At 38.8% G+C, this 19,744-nt stretch overlaps 2 protein-coding genes across 2 annotated transcripts in view; both read right to left on the bottom strand.

Annotated features, from left to right (window-relative positions):
* Nucleotides 1–2,578, bottom strand: part of LOC147142072 (potassium voltage-gated channel subfamily B member 1-like) — a 50,917-nt gene extending 48,339 nt beyond the window's left edge. Inside the window, exon 1 of the mRNA XM_086039892.1 lies at nt 2,236–2,578. The gene's annotated coding sequence lies outside the window, so the exon portion shown is untranslated. The remainder of the gene's footprint in view (nt 1–2,235) is intronic.
* Nucleotides 2,579–5,246: 2,668 nt separating this feature from the next.
* On the bottom strand, nt 5,247–18,898 carry LOC147142071 (prostacyclin synthase-like). The gene is made up of 10 exons (XM_086039896.1): nt 18,450–18,898; nt 18,235–18,358; nt 15,874–16,049; nt 14,368–14,511; nt 13,402–13,529; nt 11,138–11,319; nt 8,368–8,521; nt 7,366–7,547; nt 5,648–5,799; nt 5,247–5,558 (listed from the first exon to the last, which is right to left on the bottom strand). The coding sequence occupies exons 1-10, from the start codon at nt 18,515–18,517 to the stop codon at nt 5,411–5,413; spliced, it is 1,458 nt and encodes a 485-aa protein (XP_085896022.1). The 5' UTR covers nt 18,518–18,898; the 3' UTR covers nt 5,247–5,410.
* Nucleotides 18,899–19,744: the final 846 nt, after the last annotated feature.

The following is a 19,744-nucleotide window of genomic DNA, read 5'->3' as shown; positions in this document are numbered from 1 at the left end:
AAAATTATGTTATTTTTAACCCAACTGTTTTTAGAGTGTAATACAAGTGGAAGGTGTAGATTAAAATAAACAAACACTTTCTTTAACAGACAATTTACTTTGAGACAAGCACTGAACCTCAACTCATTTTGTTTGGTCACTGCAGAAAAGTCCATCACAACGCTGCATGTCCCAAAAAGTATTCAAGTTCCCAATGGTCTCGTCATCCTCGCCTTCGCAATTCACATCCACAAGGCCACAGCGTTCAAGTTAAGGCCAGAGCGCAGTTTGTCTCTTCGACTGATATGAATAGCTAATTTGGCTTCCCCGAGTAAAAGAGTTGGCACTTACATTTGTTTTCATTCTTGTATTTGGCCCCGCAAATGAACATAGGGCCAGAGAAAATGACACTAAGGAGGTTAAAAATAGTAAAGAATAACAAAGAGAAGAAGAGGCAGAAAAAGGTCCCCAACTAATCTCCAATAATAATTGTTGTCCCTACGGAGTGGAGAGAATATATACCACATGGTGCGTGATATGTTTGATGTGTTGCTGTTCATTGGAGATTAAAGTAGCAGTTACATACTCTACATTTGTATTAACTCATTCACTGCCATTGACGAATTTACTTGTCTTTTCACAGTCCAGGCCATTCAGTCCCAGGAACTTATTAGGGTCTAAAAATGTCTGGCAGTGAAATTAATAGTTAGTACTGAGCTAGTTTATTATTATATGATTTAGTTGAACATTTTGGTGTTTAAATAGACAATGTTTAATTCCTTTTTATGTGTTAGTTTTACAGTAAACTCATTGGGAGAAACAAATAACAGCTTGAAGCAAGCCCACTTTGACTCTTAATTGGAGAACTGGGCGAGCTAGTCTTTTTGCTTCCTCAAAGTGATGTCATACGATAGTGTCTCGGCAACGGGTGCTAAGGAATAACTTCAAAAGTGTTTTTTAATAACTAGTTTAAGTGGGTTTTCACGTGTTTAAAGCGTGTGGATGCGGTCAAACATTTTTCTTTTAATTCTATGGTTTCTCTATCACTGATTTCCACCTATGGCAGCTGGGTCTGGCCTAGAAACGGGGTTGTGTGACTGTACACTCAAAGCGCAGTCGGGGCACCTCCAGCAGTGTCCTACAGCAGAAATGTCAAGAGGTTTATCCACTCATCAGAGAACAGAATAGATTTATTAATCTGCTTTAGGAGGCACAGACGCTATTCTTGCTGACAAGGGTGGACGCGGGGGATCCCAGTGATAAACTGGACTTATAGGCTACATGACTTTAGTTGGACTCACTGCTAATGTGACTATTATTAATGGACGCTTACACCATTTAATTAGATCCCTTACAGGAGCTATACGATAAACAAAATGAAGCTTCTATAAATATAATAACGCTATCTATCATCTTTGGTTGAACAATGTTAATCGCAGTTTGCCGTGGTGTAATCACTCTGCAAACTGCAGTGGGGGTTCCCATACATATTTTGCCCATAATAAAACAAACAGACAAAAAAAAAAAACATTTCTCATGAGATCAATACTGCCAGTATTAATTGTTACAGGGGACTGAGGATGGATTGGGTTTCTGTGGAGGTGGACTTTTTACATTTGTGTTAGGGTGACTATATTGTATGCCCTGCATTATACAGGCTGTCCCATAAGTCATTGAGTCATTAAGAGTTTTTGCATCAAATCTAGTGAATCTTGCAAAGTGCATGAACCTTTCATCACTAATAATGATAATATTCCAAATGAATTTCCATTTCTTGAAAATGTGCATTTTATGCCCATGCATCCAGAATTTAGGGACACCATGTCTAATCTGTTTATACGTCATTGCTGGTATGTGTGTGAGGGACAGGGAAATTAGCTCAGATATACACGGTATTACAGTACCAGATAAAAAAATAACAAAACAAACTAAACCTCCTATAAGTGTGATTGTACATAGGTCTATTGTAAACCATATACTTTGTTTAATTGCCAACGTTACTTTTATTAATCAAGTGCATTTCCGAGGAATGATTGTTGAATTTTTGGACAGTTTGTGAGCTGTCCAGTGCTGATCACGATGTCGCTGTCTGGTGCTGAAAATAATGCCTTTAAAAATAAAATCACCACACTTTTGACACCAACTCCAGCAGTGACAAATTAAAGTGGTGATGGTGTGTTGTTATCAGAAAGTTGAGCATGCAGCAAGTGTACAGTATCGCAAACACAAACAAGCAAGCCAAGAAACTGTTCATACGTGTCTCCCGTGCAGCCCGGATCAAGTCATGGACGTGCGGAGGCTTCATTTCAATCAAACACGTGCGTAAAGGTGGCGAACCCGTCCGGATCTGCTGCGCTGGGCTCGGATGTAATGAAGGCATCATGAGCAGCGTGGAGACATGATGGAAATATTGCCTCCTTCTCCCCTCACACTCTCTCTCCCTCCCTCTCACGCTCTCTCTTTTCTTTTTCTTTTTTTTTTAAACAGTGACGTCCTCGTTAGGCACCCTCTCTCCAGGTGAGAATCAACAAGTCGAGCCGCGGAATACTGTGGGTTCGGTTCGGGTGCTCCCCCTCGCAGTGCGATGCATCCAGCTGGACGCCGTGTGGGAGTGTGGACTGCTCCCGCTGCCAGGCTTTCTTTCTCTCAGGCTCCTCCAGCTCACTTTAACCCTCGCTCTGCCAGCCGGCTGCACCAGCGAAGCCAACGCGAGGTGCGCGACCAGGGAGGGCACCTCAGCCCATCGGATGGAGCTGTATTCCGATTGTGCATTTTATAATTAATACAGAACAGTGATACTGGTGTGAAATTAACTAACTGCTCACGTAAAATTGGCCCACCCCCCTTTTTTTCACAGGCTGCTAGTTGAATTCATTGCCTGATCACGCTCATATCTCAAAACACTGGCATATCAAATCATAGCTTGTATTTGAAATGAATAGAAATGCTTTTTGACTGTTCTGTTCCAGCCACATTGTGCTCTGTCTGGTGTGCGTGCCTTGGCCAACAGGCGCAATATATACCATGCTGCAGTAATATTATTAATTTATCATAGGGGATAATGATATATGACCGTGAGTATTGTTATGTTGTCTATCTACATGTGTTGCTTCAGCGTTTGTGCTCAAATACCAATTCTTATATTGTTGTAAGACTGAGACTATTGATGCTATTCGTTAGCTGTCTATGGCGTTTTGCGTTGTATGTTAGCATTGAGCTAACATATTGTGGTTGTTTTGAATACACAATGTGTAATTTCTCTTGGTTTCATGTTTGGGTTTGAAAGTAAACTCCAAATGAGAGCAGCATTAAACAGTTTGAAACGTCTTTTTGAAGATTTGTTCACTACCTGCCAAAATGTTGCTTGTTCTTAAGTGAACTGAGTTTGCTGTCAGCAACAAACCATCAGATCTAAAAAATGTTTTTCTTCTAAGTCAAAGAAAAAAAAATCTGCTTGAGTAATGGCTTGTATCTTTGACAATTTGGATTTTGTGCCATACATACATATGAAATATGTATATGAAATATGTATGTATATACATACAAATATCATATGTATATGTATACATATGAAATTTGTATGTATGTACTTTATGTGTGTTCAATGGAGATGTAAAGTTAAAACATTGATGCAGAGAATGAGACATTCATTTCCAAAATGTTGGGAACATTTCAGTTTGCAAATCGACCTATATAATTTTCCCCATTTTAAACAAATGGAATGAAATCTGTTCCAAGACCAGAACCGGTTACTTTCAGCTTGCTTTTATGGGTTAAGCTAAAAAGAAATATAGAAATACATTACCGCTTTATTCTCAAGAATAGTACAGATTTATACTGTTCTGGTAGAATTCACCAACATGAACACCATTACGATTAATCACTCATTTATGTTTTGATTTCGTGCAATACAACGTTCATCAGCACACAGCCTCATAATTTGTATTACCCGGTACAAATTGTTGCAACTCTAAGGAAGTGATCAGCAGCTTCCCGGGTCATATACAAATCTAAACTTTCCACTCACCCTCCAAACATTACGCACGTGCGTCACTTTGACAGATGTGTGCTGCAGTGTTTAAAGTACAGATAATCCTGCTCTACACATGAATTATCACCAGTTAACATAAAGTAACATGTTTCATAAATGATGTAAAGGAGACATACATTACCGGCGTCAGAGCACATCGTGGAGGGGGGCATTCGGTCAGCACTTAGAGGGTGGGGGTGGAGAATGGGGGTGGCAATCTTCCACTCCATGCACGCACACACACACACAACATTAAGCGTGAAAACAGTATGCCACACAGGGGCGGAGCTACAGGGTGGCCAAGGCCACCGCTTATCACTCTGGCCACCCAAATACCTAAGGGTAAATTTTGATATCTGTGATTGTTTTTTTGCCATTTTCACGTGGATGTAGTATCCTTAGACCCCTTGATACTCTGCCGCAGTTTTTTTTAATTATATTAACTGCATATCTAAAGAATGAATGTACAATTCATCTCAATGCAAACTCTAAAATAACCTGTTTAAGTAAAGAACATTCAATTCTTACAGTCCACATCAATCAGAATCACTTTCACACCATAGCAAGAAAACCGAGAGTCACGGTTTCATGAAATAAAATGCACACATATCAATCGTGCACACATGCACTCATATTAGAAGCAGGACCAAACCTAACTAAAAGTCATATTTATAATTGTGAAGAATTAAGAGAATTTTGTGCCATTGTGCTTTTTAGATGATTTGAATGAATAGTATGCAAAAATGGTGTCGGCCGTCTGTGACAATTGATCACTCTGATTGGCTCAACTACAGAGGCAGGGGGCATAGTATTCGTTGGTGCTCAAATCCACCCCCATGATGCTGACAATGGAGAAATAGTTCATGAATTGGAAAAATTGATAAATAATATGTGGACAACGGAATAAGGACTTTTTAAATGACTGACATTTAGTGAGACTTACACCCACCATTTTAGGAACACTCAAATCCAAGATTACAGAACTATCTAAGAACTAGAGTTTCCTGACCTTTACTTAGCCAAGGCACATAAAGTATTTCACATAGGAAAAATCTCACAGCACACTACCAGACAAAATGTCACAAAAAGGAATAATAAGGGGTGAAATAATAAGTGGTGGTAGTGGACGAGCAATCAATTGTTCTTGCTTGTCACTATATGTGGCTGGCATAGAGAATTAGTCGAGATTCACAAAACGTGCTCTCCTCACCCAACAAACACAAAAGACAAAACACAGTGCTTTACATTTCATTTATTTATTTTTAAATAACAAAATAATTAAAAAATTCACATTATAAATATAAAATACAAACGTATGAAAAGGAGTTTTGACACATGGTGCTGTACATAGAGCATATACGTGAACAAGTACATACAAATATGCATTTGGACTGCAAAGACCTAGTGCATCTTCCTGGCTTTAATGCGCACCAACAAGTCTCCCGTTGGCTGGAGCATCCCGAATCCATAACGGCTGGTGTTTATCTCTGGCATCTGAGCGTTTATGTCACACAATTCCAAATCCATATCCAACACCAGGTACACAAACCTGAATAGGAGATAAAGAAAAGAAAAAGTGGGCTCCAGACTCAGATAATGGGAGGTCTTGAGGCGCTGCGCCGATTCCGGCACACTCACTGTCTGATGGTATTGATGGCAAACTGCTTTCCCACACAGCCATTGGTCCCTGCGCCCCACGGCATGGTGTAATATTTCAACCTTCTGCCTCCTTTGTAAAAATCCCTTTTAGCCGATCCGTCCTTATTCAGGTAGCGGTCAAATTGGAAGTTCTGCCAACACATTTTCACAGTCGTGACGTGTTGGATTTGTTTACACAAATCCCCTTCAAGTTTGAAAGTGACCTTGCGAAGTCCTTCCCACGCTAATTAGCGGTGATTTGGTTTCACTGCTAAAATAATCCCTTAGAGGCGCGCAGCTGACTCTTATTGGGCGGGGGGAAAAAACAGTCAGATTTTTGTGTGGGAGTTCATCCCACATCCCCCATACAAATGCTCAGGGTACATATACTCCGAAATGATCCAAACACAATAAAATGATCCCCCGCCTATTCGTGGTTTGTTATTCGTGAATTCATCTAGTCACATCTTTTAGCCTATCATCCATTATTTGCTAAAAAAAACTCACCTATTTGCAGTTTTTGTGCTCTTGATAATTTATTTTTGATCACTTTCGACAGACTGTTGAACATCAGAATGTGCAGTACATGTGTGATATAACATCTATATTGACGATATAAAGAGAAACGACAATGTCTCTTGTGTGATGTCACGCACCAACCGCCCGCGTCAATTAACGTGTGTGTCGTCGCTTGAGGCACAGAGAGCACAAAGAGCGCTGTGACTCTTCCCTTCTCACCCATGTATTTGAACAGAAAACATGTAAATTCAGTTATTTTAACGATGAAATCACTCACATTATTGGATTTAAAAATAAAATCAGTGTAGAGCCCGGATCGTAGAAGTAAAATGGAAAATAATTTAATGTAATAATTATAATCTTTTCTTTTCTTTTTTTTTTTATTCTTCACATGTAGTGGAGGAGAGGCAGAGCCTGCCTTCACTGCATGTCCCCGGGCAATGTCACATGGAATCGAGCTCAAGGGTTCTCAGGGAGAAACCAGTTCTCTCTGAAACTTTAGAAACAAGAGCTTCAGGAGACATAAATCTTGGATTGCAAGAAAATGTCCATGACCGACCAAAGCTACAGAAAGAAAAAACAGCTGGAGTCTTGAATCTTGGCAAGATTGGCAAGGAGAAAAAAGTCATTTTCTAAAAACAGTTGTATGCTTCACATACTTTGTACTGATGTTGGAATTGATATTGTGTTCATGTTTTCTTTGTTTTCAAGGTGAGTGATGACTAGCCAAGATATCTGATGGTGCCAATCTGCAAACAAAGTAAAGCACCCGTTTGAAGGCGTCTCGCTTGTGATTGATGAATCTCGACAGAGACAAGCTTTGTGTTTGTGGCGGGCGGCCTGGATTGCTAGTGATCCTTCCAGTCTTCCCTCCATGTCCATGTACCTGTGCACTTCAGGTGCATTTTCTTTTCTTTATTTAAAAAAATCAAATCATCTGTAAGCCCTATATTTTAAAGGGTGATATAAAATGAGTTTGAAATGATATCAAACTGTTTTTGCTAACCTGGTTTGTAGTAAACAGTATTTAAAGTGAAAACTACTAACATAGGAGAGCCTACGCATTTTTAGGAGGTGTAAATTACTCCTGGTTTTCCACTAGTAACAGCAGGGCTCAGTCTCTATCCCCCGCAAATGTACACTGTCACCTGTGGTTTAGATGGAGTGGGGACAATCACACTAGCAACAAGAACACTCACCTGCGGCTCCGGGTAAATCTCAGGGTCCATTTGAGGGCTGGTGAACGGGAACAAGCAAACTCGGTCTCCTTTTCGCAGATGGTACTCTTGACCATTAGCCATTTGAATGGTCTTCTCCTGCACTACCTCTCTAGTGATGAAGGGGGCAGCAGTGAGTCTGAGCGTCTCCTCCAAGGCACTGTCTAGAGAGGACAGAAAGAGGAATTACGACTGAGTGCTATGTTATTTCATTTTTGCCCCTTACAATCAATCCTAATGTTAAAGCAGGGCTCCACACTGCCCCTAAATGGTGGCATTTTTTTCTCAAATTTGAGACAAGTGCAAGTCAATTTTGTCTCCTTGGGTTTGTGCGACCAGTAAATTTGCTGACTATTCTTGAATGTGTTTTGTTGCTGACAAACTTCTGCTCCACACTTCAGAAAATTGATCAGTAATATAGTGAAAACGAGTGGATATATATATATATATATATATATAATATAAACTTTGCAGGTCGACTTACAATGGGTGCCTCTAAATGTTCAACTCACACCCTTAAAATGTAAAGTTAGAGGCCACTGTGTTCCCAGTAAAAAAAAAAAAAAAAAAAAGGTTTGTCTTGAGCTCTGGTTAACGCTGTAGTATGTAACTTTTGGCATCATCCAAACAGGAGAAAATGCACCATTTGTTCTGGAAAACTATGATTTTTATTTCTGCAACTATACATTAAAAAAAAAGACTATGTGATCATGCATCACAATCATCTGATCTTTTAATTGGCCCAAGGCTAAGGAGGAGTAATTGATTTAGTGTGTTTGTTTTATTGGTGCACTTTTCCCAATACTGTACTGTATGTAGGTACGCACTTTTTGAAAGATGATATGATATCATTTATTGGAAATTGTTTTTGCTGACGCCAAGGTATGGGTCATGGACCCCAGTTTGAGAACCAGTGGCAAAGAAGCAAACGTAAACTTGCGATGGCCATCGGTAAATTCAAAGTCTCAGTCGCCTCTCACCCACCGAAGACTGGAGTGTTTCCATGGGAGTGCAGAGGGGAAACGTCCGATGTTTCCATCTGGGAAATCTTCTTGAACTCGCTCCTCACCGCACTCAGCGCTTCAGGATTTGTCAACAAGAATCCCAAAAGCCAAAAGGCAGCGGGGCCGACGTTACCCTGCGAGCAAACAAAAAGAGGACAGTGACCACGCTGTCCTTTTTGTCTCACTCTGCTGTTGCATAGCGACAGCACAGGTGCTTGTTTGGCAAAGGCAAATAGGAGCACAATGTGACATGTAACAATAGGGTGGGGAAAAAAAGGAAAAATCTTCAATGAAAACACAACACTAAACAAACAGACTGTCCTCCTTTAGCGAGAGTCTCCTCTCTTGATAGTGTTATCTTGGCAAGTACAGAAAAGTAAACAAGAAAAATCTTTCATAACCTGACAAAGCATATGAAGTAGTATAATGAAGGCAAGATGAAAACACAGGGTGTTCTGAACAATTTTACATAATTTTCAAGACTAATAAAATAACTTCTTGCTCATATTATTTAACCAAGTTTAATGCTAAACTTTTAGTCTTAGTTTCATTTGTAGTTTTACTTTTTTCCACTACTTTTTTTGTTCACGGGCAACAAAAAGTCATTTTGTGAATCTGCTTGAACACAGTCACAGAAGATTTTCAAGGAAATTCAATATAAATACGTCAACTAGAGAGCAGATTTAGAAATGCCATCAAAAATTCAAAGAGGAAGGAAAAAAGAAAAATGTGTTTCATGTCACAGCCGTTGTGCATATTGAACATTTTAAGATTGATCAAATCAGTAATAAAATCTATATCCATTTGAATATGCTGATGGAATTTTGATAATCTTATTTTTCGATGTGAAGCCTATAATTTCGTTTGTCTCAGACATTATGTGAAACATTTGTGGAACACCGCGTACAGCAGCTTAATATACTGTATCTCCAAGATTAAAAGGGGAGTTTTCAACAACAACAACAAAAAAAATCACATCATGTTAAGTCAGTACGACTTGCTACTTGTTCTGACCTGTTAACCTTGTTACCCCAGAAAAACACCTTATTTGTATTGGAGTGTTAGTCTAACACTAAATATTGTTGGTTTGAACTTTAATTTTATGCGAGGCCGTGGGGTTTTGTCTCCCACGAGTGCTCGACGTGATTGACACCTTGGAAGTCATACCTTCTGTCTCTGGTTGTTTCTCCTTGGGTTAGAGGGTTTCTGGAATATAAACTATAAGGCGAGATGGCTAATTTTTTTCCACGGATCACAATGATTATGTACTACTGTCAAGGCATAATGACTTTTTAACAAATGTGACCAAAACAATGGTTTTTTTTTTTTTTTCAAGTTGCAAACTCCCACTTTAAAACCAAAAACAACATGACAAATGCAATTCGTGTTATGACAAACTCAGCACTGTCATCAATCTACTCAAAGTAACTACGCGTTTATGATGAATACACCCTTTTTCGTGTGTAAATGGTCTTAATGATTAAAATAACATGTTCTAATGAAGCCTGTGAATGCCTCACTCGCTCAGTGACTCAGCGTCACTTCAAAGTTGTGATTCAAAAGTTGGAAATAAAACGAAGGCGACAAGTGCAGAATGAAATGATGAGTAAGCTGCCTGTGGGGCCAAGTTGACATCTGATCATCACGTTGAATACAAAGAGGGCCTCCAGCAGGGCTGTAGGCAAGATGGGATGAGTCAGAATGGAGTTTGGATAATTGTGAGGGGAACTTGCATCCAAAGCGGCACTCACGCAAGCTCAAATTATATTTTTGTGAGCAATTTGAATTTTAACATTAAAAATGTGATTTTGATAATTCAGGGGTAAAGGTTACACTCAAATTAGTTTGTCTATCTCGGGTTCTTTTGAGTATTTAGTTTTCGGACGACTTTTTATTTGTCCTACCTGTATTTGAAAACAGATTTCTTTTCTACTCCATCTAATCTATCTATCTATCTATCTATAGACATATGTGTTGTTGTTTTTTTCACTTGTTTTTGTTGCTAGCATATTTAGCTAGCTAATTTCGTTAGCTAACTTTTGGTTAGTCACTTCACAACGTTGGCAAAGCTATGGGAATGATTTTTGACGCGCTTGGTTGAAAAAAAGTGAAACATTTTTACTTGCCAGTACAAGCACTATGTAAGTTAATGAAAGGGGAAACATTTTGTGAGCAGAAGTTTTTTTTTCAATGTTATCAAGTCATCAAATTGGCTATTTTATATAGTCGCTCTTCTGTGAAAACACATATGTCCAATTTTGTCATTAAAAAAAAAATCACGATAATGCGATGTCTGTAATGTGGACACCCCATTCACGTAAATATTTAAAAAATTGAAAAAAATATGGACATAAGTGTTTTTCACAGGACAGCGACGATATACAGTAAACTGACAGTATTTTTTTTTTTTCTTTAGCACATTTTTGTAAGCACTAAAGTACATTTTAGAGTCTGTATTTTATATTTTATTTTTACTCAAGGACAGGAGTTGAATCAGTACCAAGTCTTATCCCAGACTATTTTTTATACATATTTAACTGTACTTCTACTTAAACTCAAGAGTGTGAGTCCTTTTGCCTCCTACACATTAAAGTAAAAGGAGAACAGTACCCTCATGTGGAGAGAAGTACTGTACTGCAATTCAAGTTCAAAGCAAGTTCATTTGATAAAAACTTTGCCTCATCTCCATCAGGCTTTCAATGCTTCCTTGGCACAAATGCACAACATCTCCATTCTGACATCACGCTCACCTGAGTGGCCCAAAGTTGCAGTAGTATGGCCCGCTTCTGCATCTCCTCGTCCGCTCCTTCCCGCTGCAGCAGTCGTCTATAGGCGCAAATCCACGCATTTGACCCCAAGTTCTCCATCTGACCTGCCGGGGCCAAAAGTTCCCACAACCTGTGACGAGCACTCTGGGCTGTCCTCCTCTCCTCTGTTAGAAAATAAATAAAAATCAAAACAAGAAAAACACCTGCAATCAGTAAGTGAGTCACAGCAATACATGATGAGTTTGAACGTGAACGATTCAACAGACAAAAGGACGTACTTCAGCAGAGGTTAAGGAGAGAATGGTATGACAGTATATGACAGTAACGGGTGGGTCTGTGTCATAACATTACAACTGACTGATGTCACTGTGAAGCTGACTACTTCATACTGAAAAAAACCAATGACACTGCATGGAGCAAATAAAGTACAGTGTCATGTGGAGGCAGGCTGGGCATAAAGATGGTAAGAATGTGAATCAGGTTTTGAAATAATATATTTACTAACTCACCGCTTATACATACTGAATACAGTACAGGTGGATTTCAATATCACAGAAACGTTCATTATGTCAGTAATTCAATTCAAAAGTGAAACAGTCTCAGTTCAAAAGTGAAACAGTTGTTAAGCACGGGGCCAATTCCTACCCTAAATTATATATTAAAAAGCATTTTGATTATATCCCATGTATTATTCAATTTAGTGTTAGAGTTGGATGTTTGTTAAGCGGTAAGCTATAATCGTATCAGTGATATGAAATCAGCTCATCAGATCAGCTCAGTAAACAATGTGACATCAAAACAGCAGGACAGCTTGCCAAGACTTGCCTGTGAGTACAACAAAGACCAAACATAAAGTATCCCTCTGTCGTAAGCCTGTCCTTTTGTTCCCACAGCAAAAGTTTGGGTTTAAAACATTTTCATTTCATCACAATGTCACTGAACTAATCAAAACATAATGTTGTTTTTTTAATATGTACGGTGGTGCCTTGGATACAAGTGACCCCACAAACGAGTTTTTCAAGAAACGAGCCATCGTCGGATTATATCTTTTGCTTTGACTTGAGAGCAAATCTTTCGATACGAGCGCTGCATGAAGGCAGTTAATTCAATTCAAGTCACTTCACAACAAGCAGCAGTTTGCATAGTGAACAATTCTTCAAAAAAGAGGCATCAAGCTCTTTATTGCTACGAAATTTAATGTCAAATTAAACATAAAACAATGCCAATTAGCTACGAAACCACATAACATTGCTGGACAATTTCCCGTTAGCTTAATGCTAATACAAAATCCTAGCGCCATATAAAAGCCAATGAATAGCATCAGTTTGGAGTGTTATAACCCTTTCAAGCAAGAGCTATTTGAACACAAACGGTGGAGCAACGTGTAGACAGACAATATAACAACATTCACAGGCATACATTTGTTATCCTCAGAAAAAAGACAAATATTACTGCAATCTACTAATTCACTTGTGAAACGCTTCTTTGTATGTCTGAATTATACTGCCCGCGGCACATTGTATTGAAGCAAAAATGTGGTAAAACCGGTTTAATTCTTTACATTCTATTTCATCGGGTCATTGCTGTGTATAAGGATAACATTATAGTATTATTTATCTTATTAAAAATGAATTGATGGCATTTACATTCATCTCAATTGGGGAATATGATTTGAGATGCGAGAGTTTTAAGTTATGAACTTGGTCACGGAATGATTGTCTTTTTAAATTTATTATACTATAAATACCACTAGTGCTGCAATGCGATTGGCTGGCAGCCAGTTCAGGGTGTCCCCCCGCCTACTGCCCGAACACAACTGGGATAGGCTCCAGCACGCCCGCGACCCTTGTGAGGATCAGCGGTATGGATAATGAATGAATGAATGAATACCACTAGTGCATATAAGAAAATGGACAAACCTTTTGTGCCTGGTAATATATAAAATTTGTGACACACACACACACACATACACTTTTTAATGACCTCCTTGAGGTTTTAAGCATACTTGAAGTTATCATCATTATTAGTCTCTTAAATTGCTCACATTGTTGTGTCTGACGGGTGTAGATCAACAACTACTATGAAGCATGTTCATTTGGGAATGTTGCTATGGAAACCACAAAACAAGTGCAGTAATGATGGCAAGGCAGCAGAGTGGAAGTTAGAGGTGAGTAAGTGCACTCTCTGAGTCATAGCCGCCTCCCATTAGGTGCTTCATTGCCAGTGGGCGCTTAACGAGTCGCTACCTGGCTTCAAGGTTCTTCTTGCCAACTTGGTTAGGAGGTTGTCAAATTTGCGGTACTCGTCATAGACGATCGAAGGATCGGCGCTGTTATTATTTTGTTCTCCCTCGAAGAGCGTCAGGTAACCCGCCCTGCAAATAAAAGAGTGGGGACATTCAGGAGTCATGTGATGTTAAACCTCATGTATTTTTCCACTGGCCTATACAAAGCGTTACACACGGGGTGTCCCAGCGCTTACACATCTGGACACGTCCCAGATGCCTCGCGGTCTGACGTCACACGTCTCATGTTTGCCTTCTTATGCTTACTTTTATCACCAAAGCTCCATTTTCATGCAGGCGAGCGGAAAGGAGCCATAAAAACAAGTTCGCTAAAGAGAGGGGTCATCCTAAGTTTATCTTGGGCTGTTTACAAACAAAGCAACGCAGGCTGGTATGTAAGCAGCAGTAGCTTAAAGGCCAAGTAAAGGGAATTCAGAGATTTGTTTTGTACAGAACATGCATGAACATAATTACTAAAAACGTACAAAGGCTGATAACTATGTAGTACTTAATTGTGGAGATATACAGTAGCATTAAACTGCTTTTCTTGGAACGGGGCTTTGTGCTGATCTTGCCACTTTAGAGCGCATCGTTGTTGTGTGCAGGTACGCCACAGTGAAAAAGGTGGAGGCGCGAGAAGGGCGAGAGAAAAAAAACTAAAGTCCGACGTGACGGCCAGCGTATGGAGCGGGGCTCAATGCTGATGCGGTCACTTTAGAGCGCCTCGTAGTGAGCCGTGAGTGCGCGCACGAAAAATGGAAGAGTTTGGGACAGACTAAATGTTTGAAAATTACTTTAATAAACATCACATCTATTTTCCCTTGACAGGGACTTCGGGGCTTCCCCTTTCTTTTTACGTGAAGGCTTCTTTTGTCCTAGCGAGGCATGTGCAGGTGTGCGCGTGTGGGAGGGTGAAGACGTTACTTACTTGAAGAGAAGGCCGTACGAGAAATTGAAGAGTTCCGTCTGTTTCCAGTATTTCTGGTTCGGAGGCATCTCGGCTTTCAGCAAGGCCTCCAGGTGTCTGCTCATGGTGCCATTAAGGGCGGCCAAATTCATTCCCAGGAAGTGCCTACGGAGGTTCGAAGGGACAAAGGCAGGTTATCTTCTGAGCCAAGAACGAAAACTTCCTAATTGATGGGGTTGTGACAAAGTGGAATTACTCTGTGTCACAATAACGTAGCTCAACCAATTGACTCGGCCCTACCTACATTTTCCCTCAGATAATGTAACATGGGGATTTATTTTGCACAGTCTACATTACGATAGAATGAAAGGAAAGTGGCACTCCTTCAAAAGCCGATTTTAAAGTATTCAATTTACAGCGTTCCCCCACTTCCTCTTTTGCGCCCTCGTTTGATTGCAGATTTTTAAGCAATCCTTTCGTAAGCGTAAGTCGGAATTTAGAATTGAGTATAGTCCCGTGATGCGCCGCAACAGGGCTGCACTAAAGTCTACCGCAAGAGATACGGAGTGAATAAGAGCAGTATTGGGCCAATTATTTTTAAAAAGTGATTAGTGCGTTATAACTTTCTCACAAAAGTAATTATTGAGGGAATTACTTCTTCATGAATGTAATTAGTTACCAGACAAAGTATTTATTGTGTTACATTTTTGAAAAACCTACAAATATGTTGTTGTTGTTTTTTTTAATGTATTTTGAGTGGGTTTCATGGCCTAGGTACATAATATAACAGCATTGGCGGGTACTTGATTTAAAGTATAGGTGCAAAGATTAATCGACAACTAATCAATTATAAAATGAATCAATAAATATTTGTGATAATCTATTAATCGTTTGGAGACCTTGTTTTATTTGAAATGGTGTAAATATTTTTTTTAAATTGGGTAAAAATTAAAACATGTTTACTGTCATCTGGTTCATCAATTAATTGTCAGACTAATCAATTATTAAAATAATTGTTAGTTGTAGCCCTAATTTAAATGAATATTTACTGGAATTGAAACGACAACTGGTAGGCCCTAATTCATGTATTTTCTCCACGACTAAAAGTTTCAACAGTCAATGCTTTTGACAAAAAACATGAAGCTTTGTCTCTTATTTGGAGAACTGTGGGAGAGCAACCGTAAGAACAGGCGCTTAGAAAGACTTTAAAAAGTCCGGGTTTTTTTTCTATAGTTTCAAATGTGTTGAACACTATTGGTAAGGAGTTAAGCCTTTCACATTTGTTTAGTTTTTATGTCTCTAATTTTCCCCTACTGTGAGGTAGGGCTGCAACGTATCCCACGTGATAAATGGGTGTTCACTTCAGGTGTACTCAAAGTCAGCAATAGTGAAACCACAAGCTCTAAAAATAGCTGTCCTTAAATATAAACACTGCGGGAGTGTTTATTAGATATAGCGATAAACATGAAAAACCTGACATGACCTCAGGCCCTTGGGCGGAGGCGGACCGAGTAGACAAGGACGTACTGTTTCATCAGTGCTTTTGTGTGAGCGGGTTGATGGTGCGGCAGGCGCAGCTTGAAAATCCTCTCCATGAGCACATCCGCATAGCGCTGAAAGTCCAGCGAGTCGCTGTCGTTGATCACACAGTCGTATGAGTGAGGATCCAGCAGCACGGTCACATAGCGCCCGACGACACGCACCTGGACACAGAACAATTATTTCTTTCCGAGATGAAAAGATGCAAATACTGAAGCTACAAGCTCATTAGCAAGTACACTAACAGGACAAAAGTAATTGAAAACCTCTGGCGTGAGCTAAAGAGGGGAGTGCAGAAGAGACAACCCAAGTTGCCTGATAATTCAGACAGATTGCGCAAAGTGGAATGATCGAAGATCCCTCTTTCTGTATTCTCCCATCTTGTGAAACATTATAGGAAAAGATTAGGTGCTCTTTTGTTGGCAAAAGGGGGTTGTGCAAAGTATTAACATCAGGGGTGCTAATAATTGTAGAACACATGATTTGATGTAAAACATACATTTCTTAATGAGGGATTTGCCCCCCACTGAATAAATGCACTTGAATTAAAGATTGGATTTTCCCTTTTTTTTTTTTTATGTTCGTCCTATATTATTTAGAATAAAAATAGAATTTTAGAAGCTAAAAAACACATCCTAACCAGGGGTGCCAATATTTGTGCACTGAACTTATCTGGACACTAAATAAATAAGTAATAATAATAGATAAGCCTACCGACTGTCCAAAATGTAGCAGAGATCTCACCTCAGCTAACTGCAGCCTTTGCCATTTGAAAGTTGGATTCTATTACATTGCGATTAATGGATTCGATAGGATTGGATTAATTGTGCAGCCCTATTTTTCAGGTATCAGTACTTTGCTTGAGTGCATTTCTTTTTGGGATGATGTTTTGCTTTTACTCCATACATTTTGAAAACAGACCTAGAAATGTTCTACTTCCAACAAAATTGCTTATTACTTATTATTATTCATTATTATTTATTTATTGTTTATTATGAAGTGCTTTGTTACAGCTCCAGCTGTTATGAAATGCACTAAATAAAATTGTATTTTTTGTGTTGAACAATGATGAAGCAACAGATTATTCTACTTCTGGTTCAGTCCACAATGTCACCAAAAATATAGGAACATGTCTTGATAGCATAAAAGTCAAGCTAATGCTAATTAACTCTTAACAACATTTAAAGTGAATAGTGCTCTTGTTTTCATAGTGGCAAGTTGTCAAAATGACCATTGCATGAAATTGACAACTTTAGTACTTAAATACATTTCAGAGCTTGAACTTGTCCATGCTTATTAAATGTGGGAAGAACAGTAAAGCAGAAACACAGAGAGCGTAAATAGCTGCTGTGGACCGTAGCTCACGTCCAGAAACTCACACACAGACTTGCCCATGTCACAGCCACTACATACATTTTTTACTACGCATATACGCTTGTTTTGTTGTGTGTTCAAATGTTAAATGTTATTATGTCTTTGCTACTGCGTTTGTGCATATTAGTGAGTACACGTAGAATTCTTGTATACTGTGGACCCCCTGTACAGTTATTTTACTTTTTTTGTTTTTTTTGTGTAATTGTACATTCATTTGTAGGCATGCTTCTGCAACCAAACCAAGTTCCTTCCACGGAACATATTAAGTAAGGGATTTTCTTCAAAGGAAGAAATCAATGCCAAAATATAAGTGGAACTAAATTTGTGGGCGTATTTTGTGCTATTGTGATGCTTACTTTTATTACATTCCTTCATTATATTCACAACAGCTTTCATAATGATGCAGTGCTATTGTACTCTGCAGCAATTACAACCACAATCATAAACATAAAAAAAAAAAAAACAATACTTTTGACAGTGTTAATCAAAACTGAACATTGTTATTGGATACAGCACTTGTATTGGCTTTCACTTAATTGCGTTGGTTGTGTGCAACAAATTCCTTGTGTTGAACTAATGGTAGATTTTTCATATGGAACACAGCTTGAGGCATTGAACTTGCCATTATCATCCTGGGATAAATGGAAGACAGTACAGGAGTCTTTTGTTCTACTCAATTGCCGTTATATTGTCGTATCCATTGCCTATACAATACATCGCTATTTTTCTTTCTAATAATATTTGATTGTATTTTTCCTTATTACTCGTATTTATTATAGAGAAATGGAATCATTTTTCTGTCTGAGATTTGACAATAAAGAAATCCCAATCCCAAATATAACCTTCATAAACGTATTTCACCTGAAGGAAATCTCCATTTGTATTTGAATGCTCTTGTGGAATAGTTTTGTACATCTTAAAAGATGGTCATTTACACACGATATAATAGAACGATACTTTCTAAGTGGTACTCACTGTGAAGATGTCGCCATGCTTTTGCTTCATTCGATTCAAGAACTTGGCTGCATCTTTTCCGAATTCAATTGCATGACCCAGCCACGGGATAGCGCCTTTGTCAAGAGGTGGATCACTCTCGGACCTGAAGCATATAAAGTCAAAGTTCAATCAAATCCGAGCGCTGTAACATCATGCACAAGTTAGGTCCTTAGATTTTTCTATAAAAGAGCAACCTGGATCTGTGCGTGACGAGGAAGTAGAGCAGCACCACTTGGACCAGTAGGAAGACAGTGAAGATCATCTCTTGACGATTGGAAGTTGCCCTTGTCGTCGTAGAGCGTGTGTGCTCGTGCCGCTCGTGTCATTTGCTTTAAAAGGCACTTCCGGCACAGCCAACAACCGCCCGCGCGTGCCGGTGGCTTGTCGTGTGAACGTCACCACCTATGGACTCATATTCCAACCTGTTGGACTTCTATCAAGCTTTAGCTCCTAGGGTTGAATGGAAGGGTTTGAAAAGTGACTCAAACGCTATATGAAAACGCACACATTTCCCTCTGAATGACTTGTTTTAAGTACTCTTGAATTTTTCGCATAGGCCACTTTTCTGACAGGATATTCACAACTGAACTGACAACTGCTGTTTTGAGCAAAACAAACCATATTGGGGTGGTTGTGGGGATTGCTAACTTAGCTAATGATGATATATATCATTATCATATATATATATCATTATCATATATATATCATTATCATACATATATATTCATATATATACATATACATATAAACATATATATATATACATATATATATACATATATATATACATATATATATATATATACATATATATACATATATATATATATATATACACACACACACACACACATTTATTTTAACATCAGACGGACAATTTTTAAGTAGCAGGTGGCTTTAAGGCTGGCATAAATCCCTCTTGTAGCCAACAACCTCAAACAATTCTCTTAAATAAAGCCAAATAATGAGAATATAGTATTTTGCTTCTCTGAATCTGTTTCCATCGATTGGTCAAATTAATTGAGAAAGATTAAAAATGATTCATTTTGGTTTAATTTTTATATCACAAAAACCTATCAAATGGGCCTGAAAGTCCAACAGCATAGTGAGGAACCTCGTTACCACTCATGACCAGGATTTATCTTTCAACTGTCACAAAAAGTCTCTGAGAATTTTTTTTTCCACTTGTGCATGCAACATGAAAACAAATGTGCAATTTCTTGCCACTAACTATGCTGGAAATTTAGTACGTGGAAAACAAGTTGTTTTTTTTTAGCTGCTTCCACAAAAAATCCACAGGACATGCAGCGCTCAGCTCAAAAGGAAGTGTATTCCACAGTTTGGGAGCAAGAGAAAGCAATGCTAGGTAGCAATATGGGCCAAGTGGTTAGCAAGTCTGCTTCACAGTTCCGTTTAAGAGTTTGAATCTCAGCTTTGGTTTTTGTTTTGCAGGTCACTCTGCGCTTGCGTGGATTTTCTCCAGCTTCCT

Source organism: Filicampus tigris, chromosome 9, assembly GCF_054856515.1.
Source record: "Filicampus tigris isolate MCC_2025a chromosome 9, RoL_Ftig_1.0, whole genome shotgun sequence".
Classification (NCBI taxonomy): Eukaryota; Metazoa; Chordata; class Actinopteri; order Syngnathiformes; family Syngnathidae; genus Filicampus; species Filicampus tigris.
The sequence above is the reverse complement of the archived record's forward strand: the minus strand, read 5'-3'. Positions and strand labels throughout refer to the sequence as shown.

Excerpts from the sequence above, each read along its gene's own strand:
- LOC147142071 (XM_086039896.1), bottom strand. The coding sequence starts at position 18,517 with ATGATCTTCACTGTCTTCCTACTGGTCCAAGTGGTGCTGCTCTACTTC. Across the intron at positions 13,530-14,367 it reads TCGTACGGCCTTCTCTTCAA|GGCGGGTTACCTGACGCTCT; the intron begins GTAAGTAACGTC and ends TTTTATTTGCAG. Across the intron at positions 11,320-13,401 it reads AAGAAGAACCTTGAAGCCAG|AGGAGAGGAGGACAGCCCAG; the intron begins GTAGCGACTCGT and ends ATTTTCTAACAG.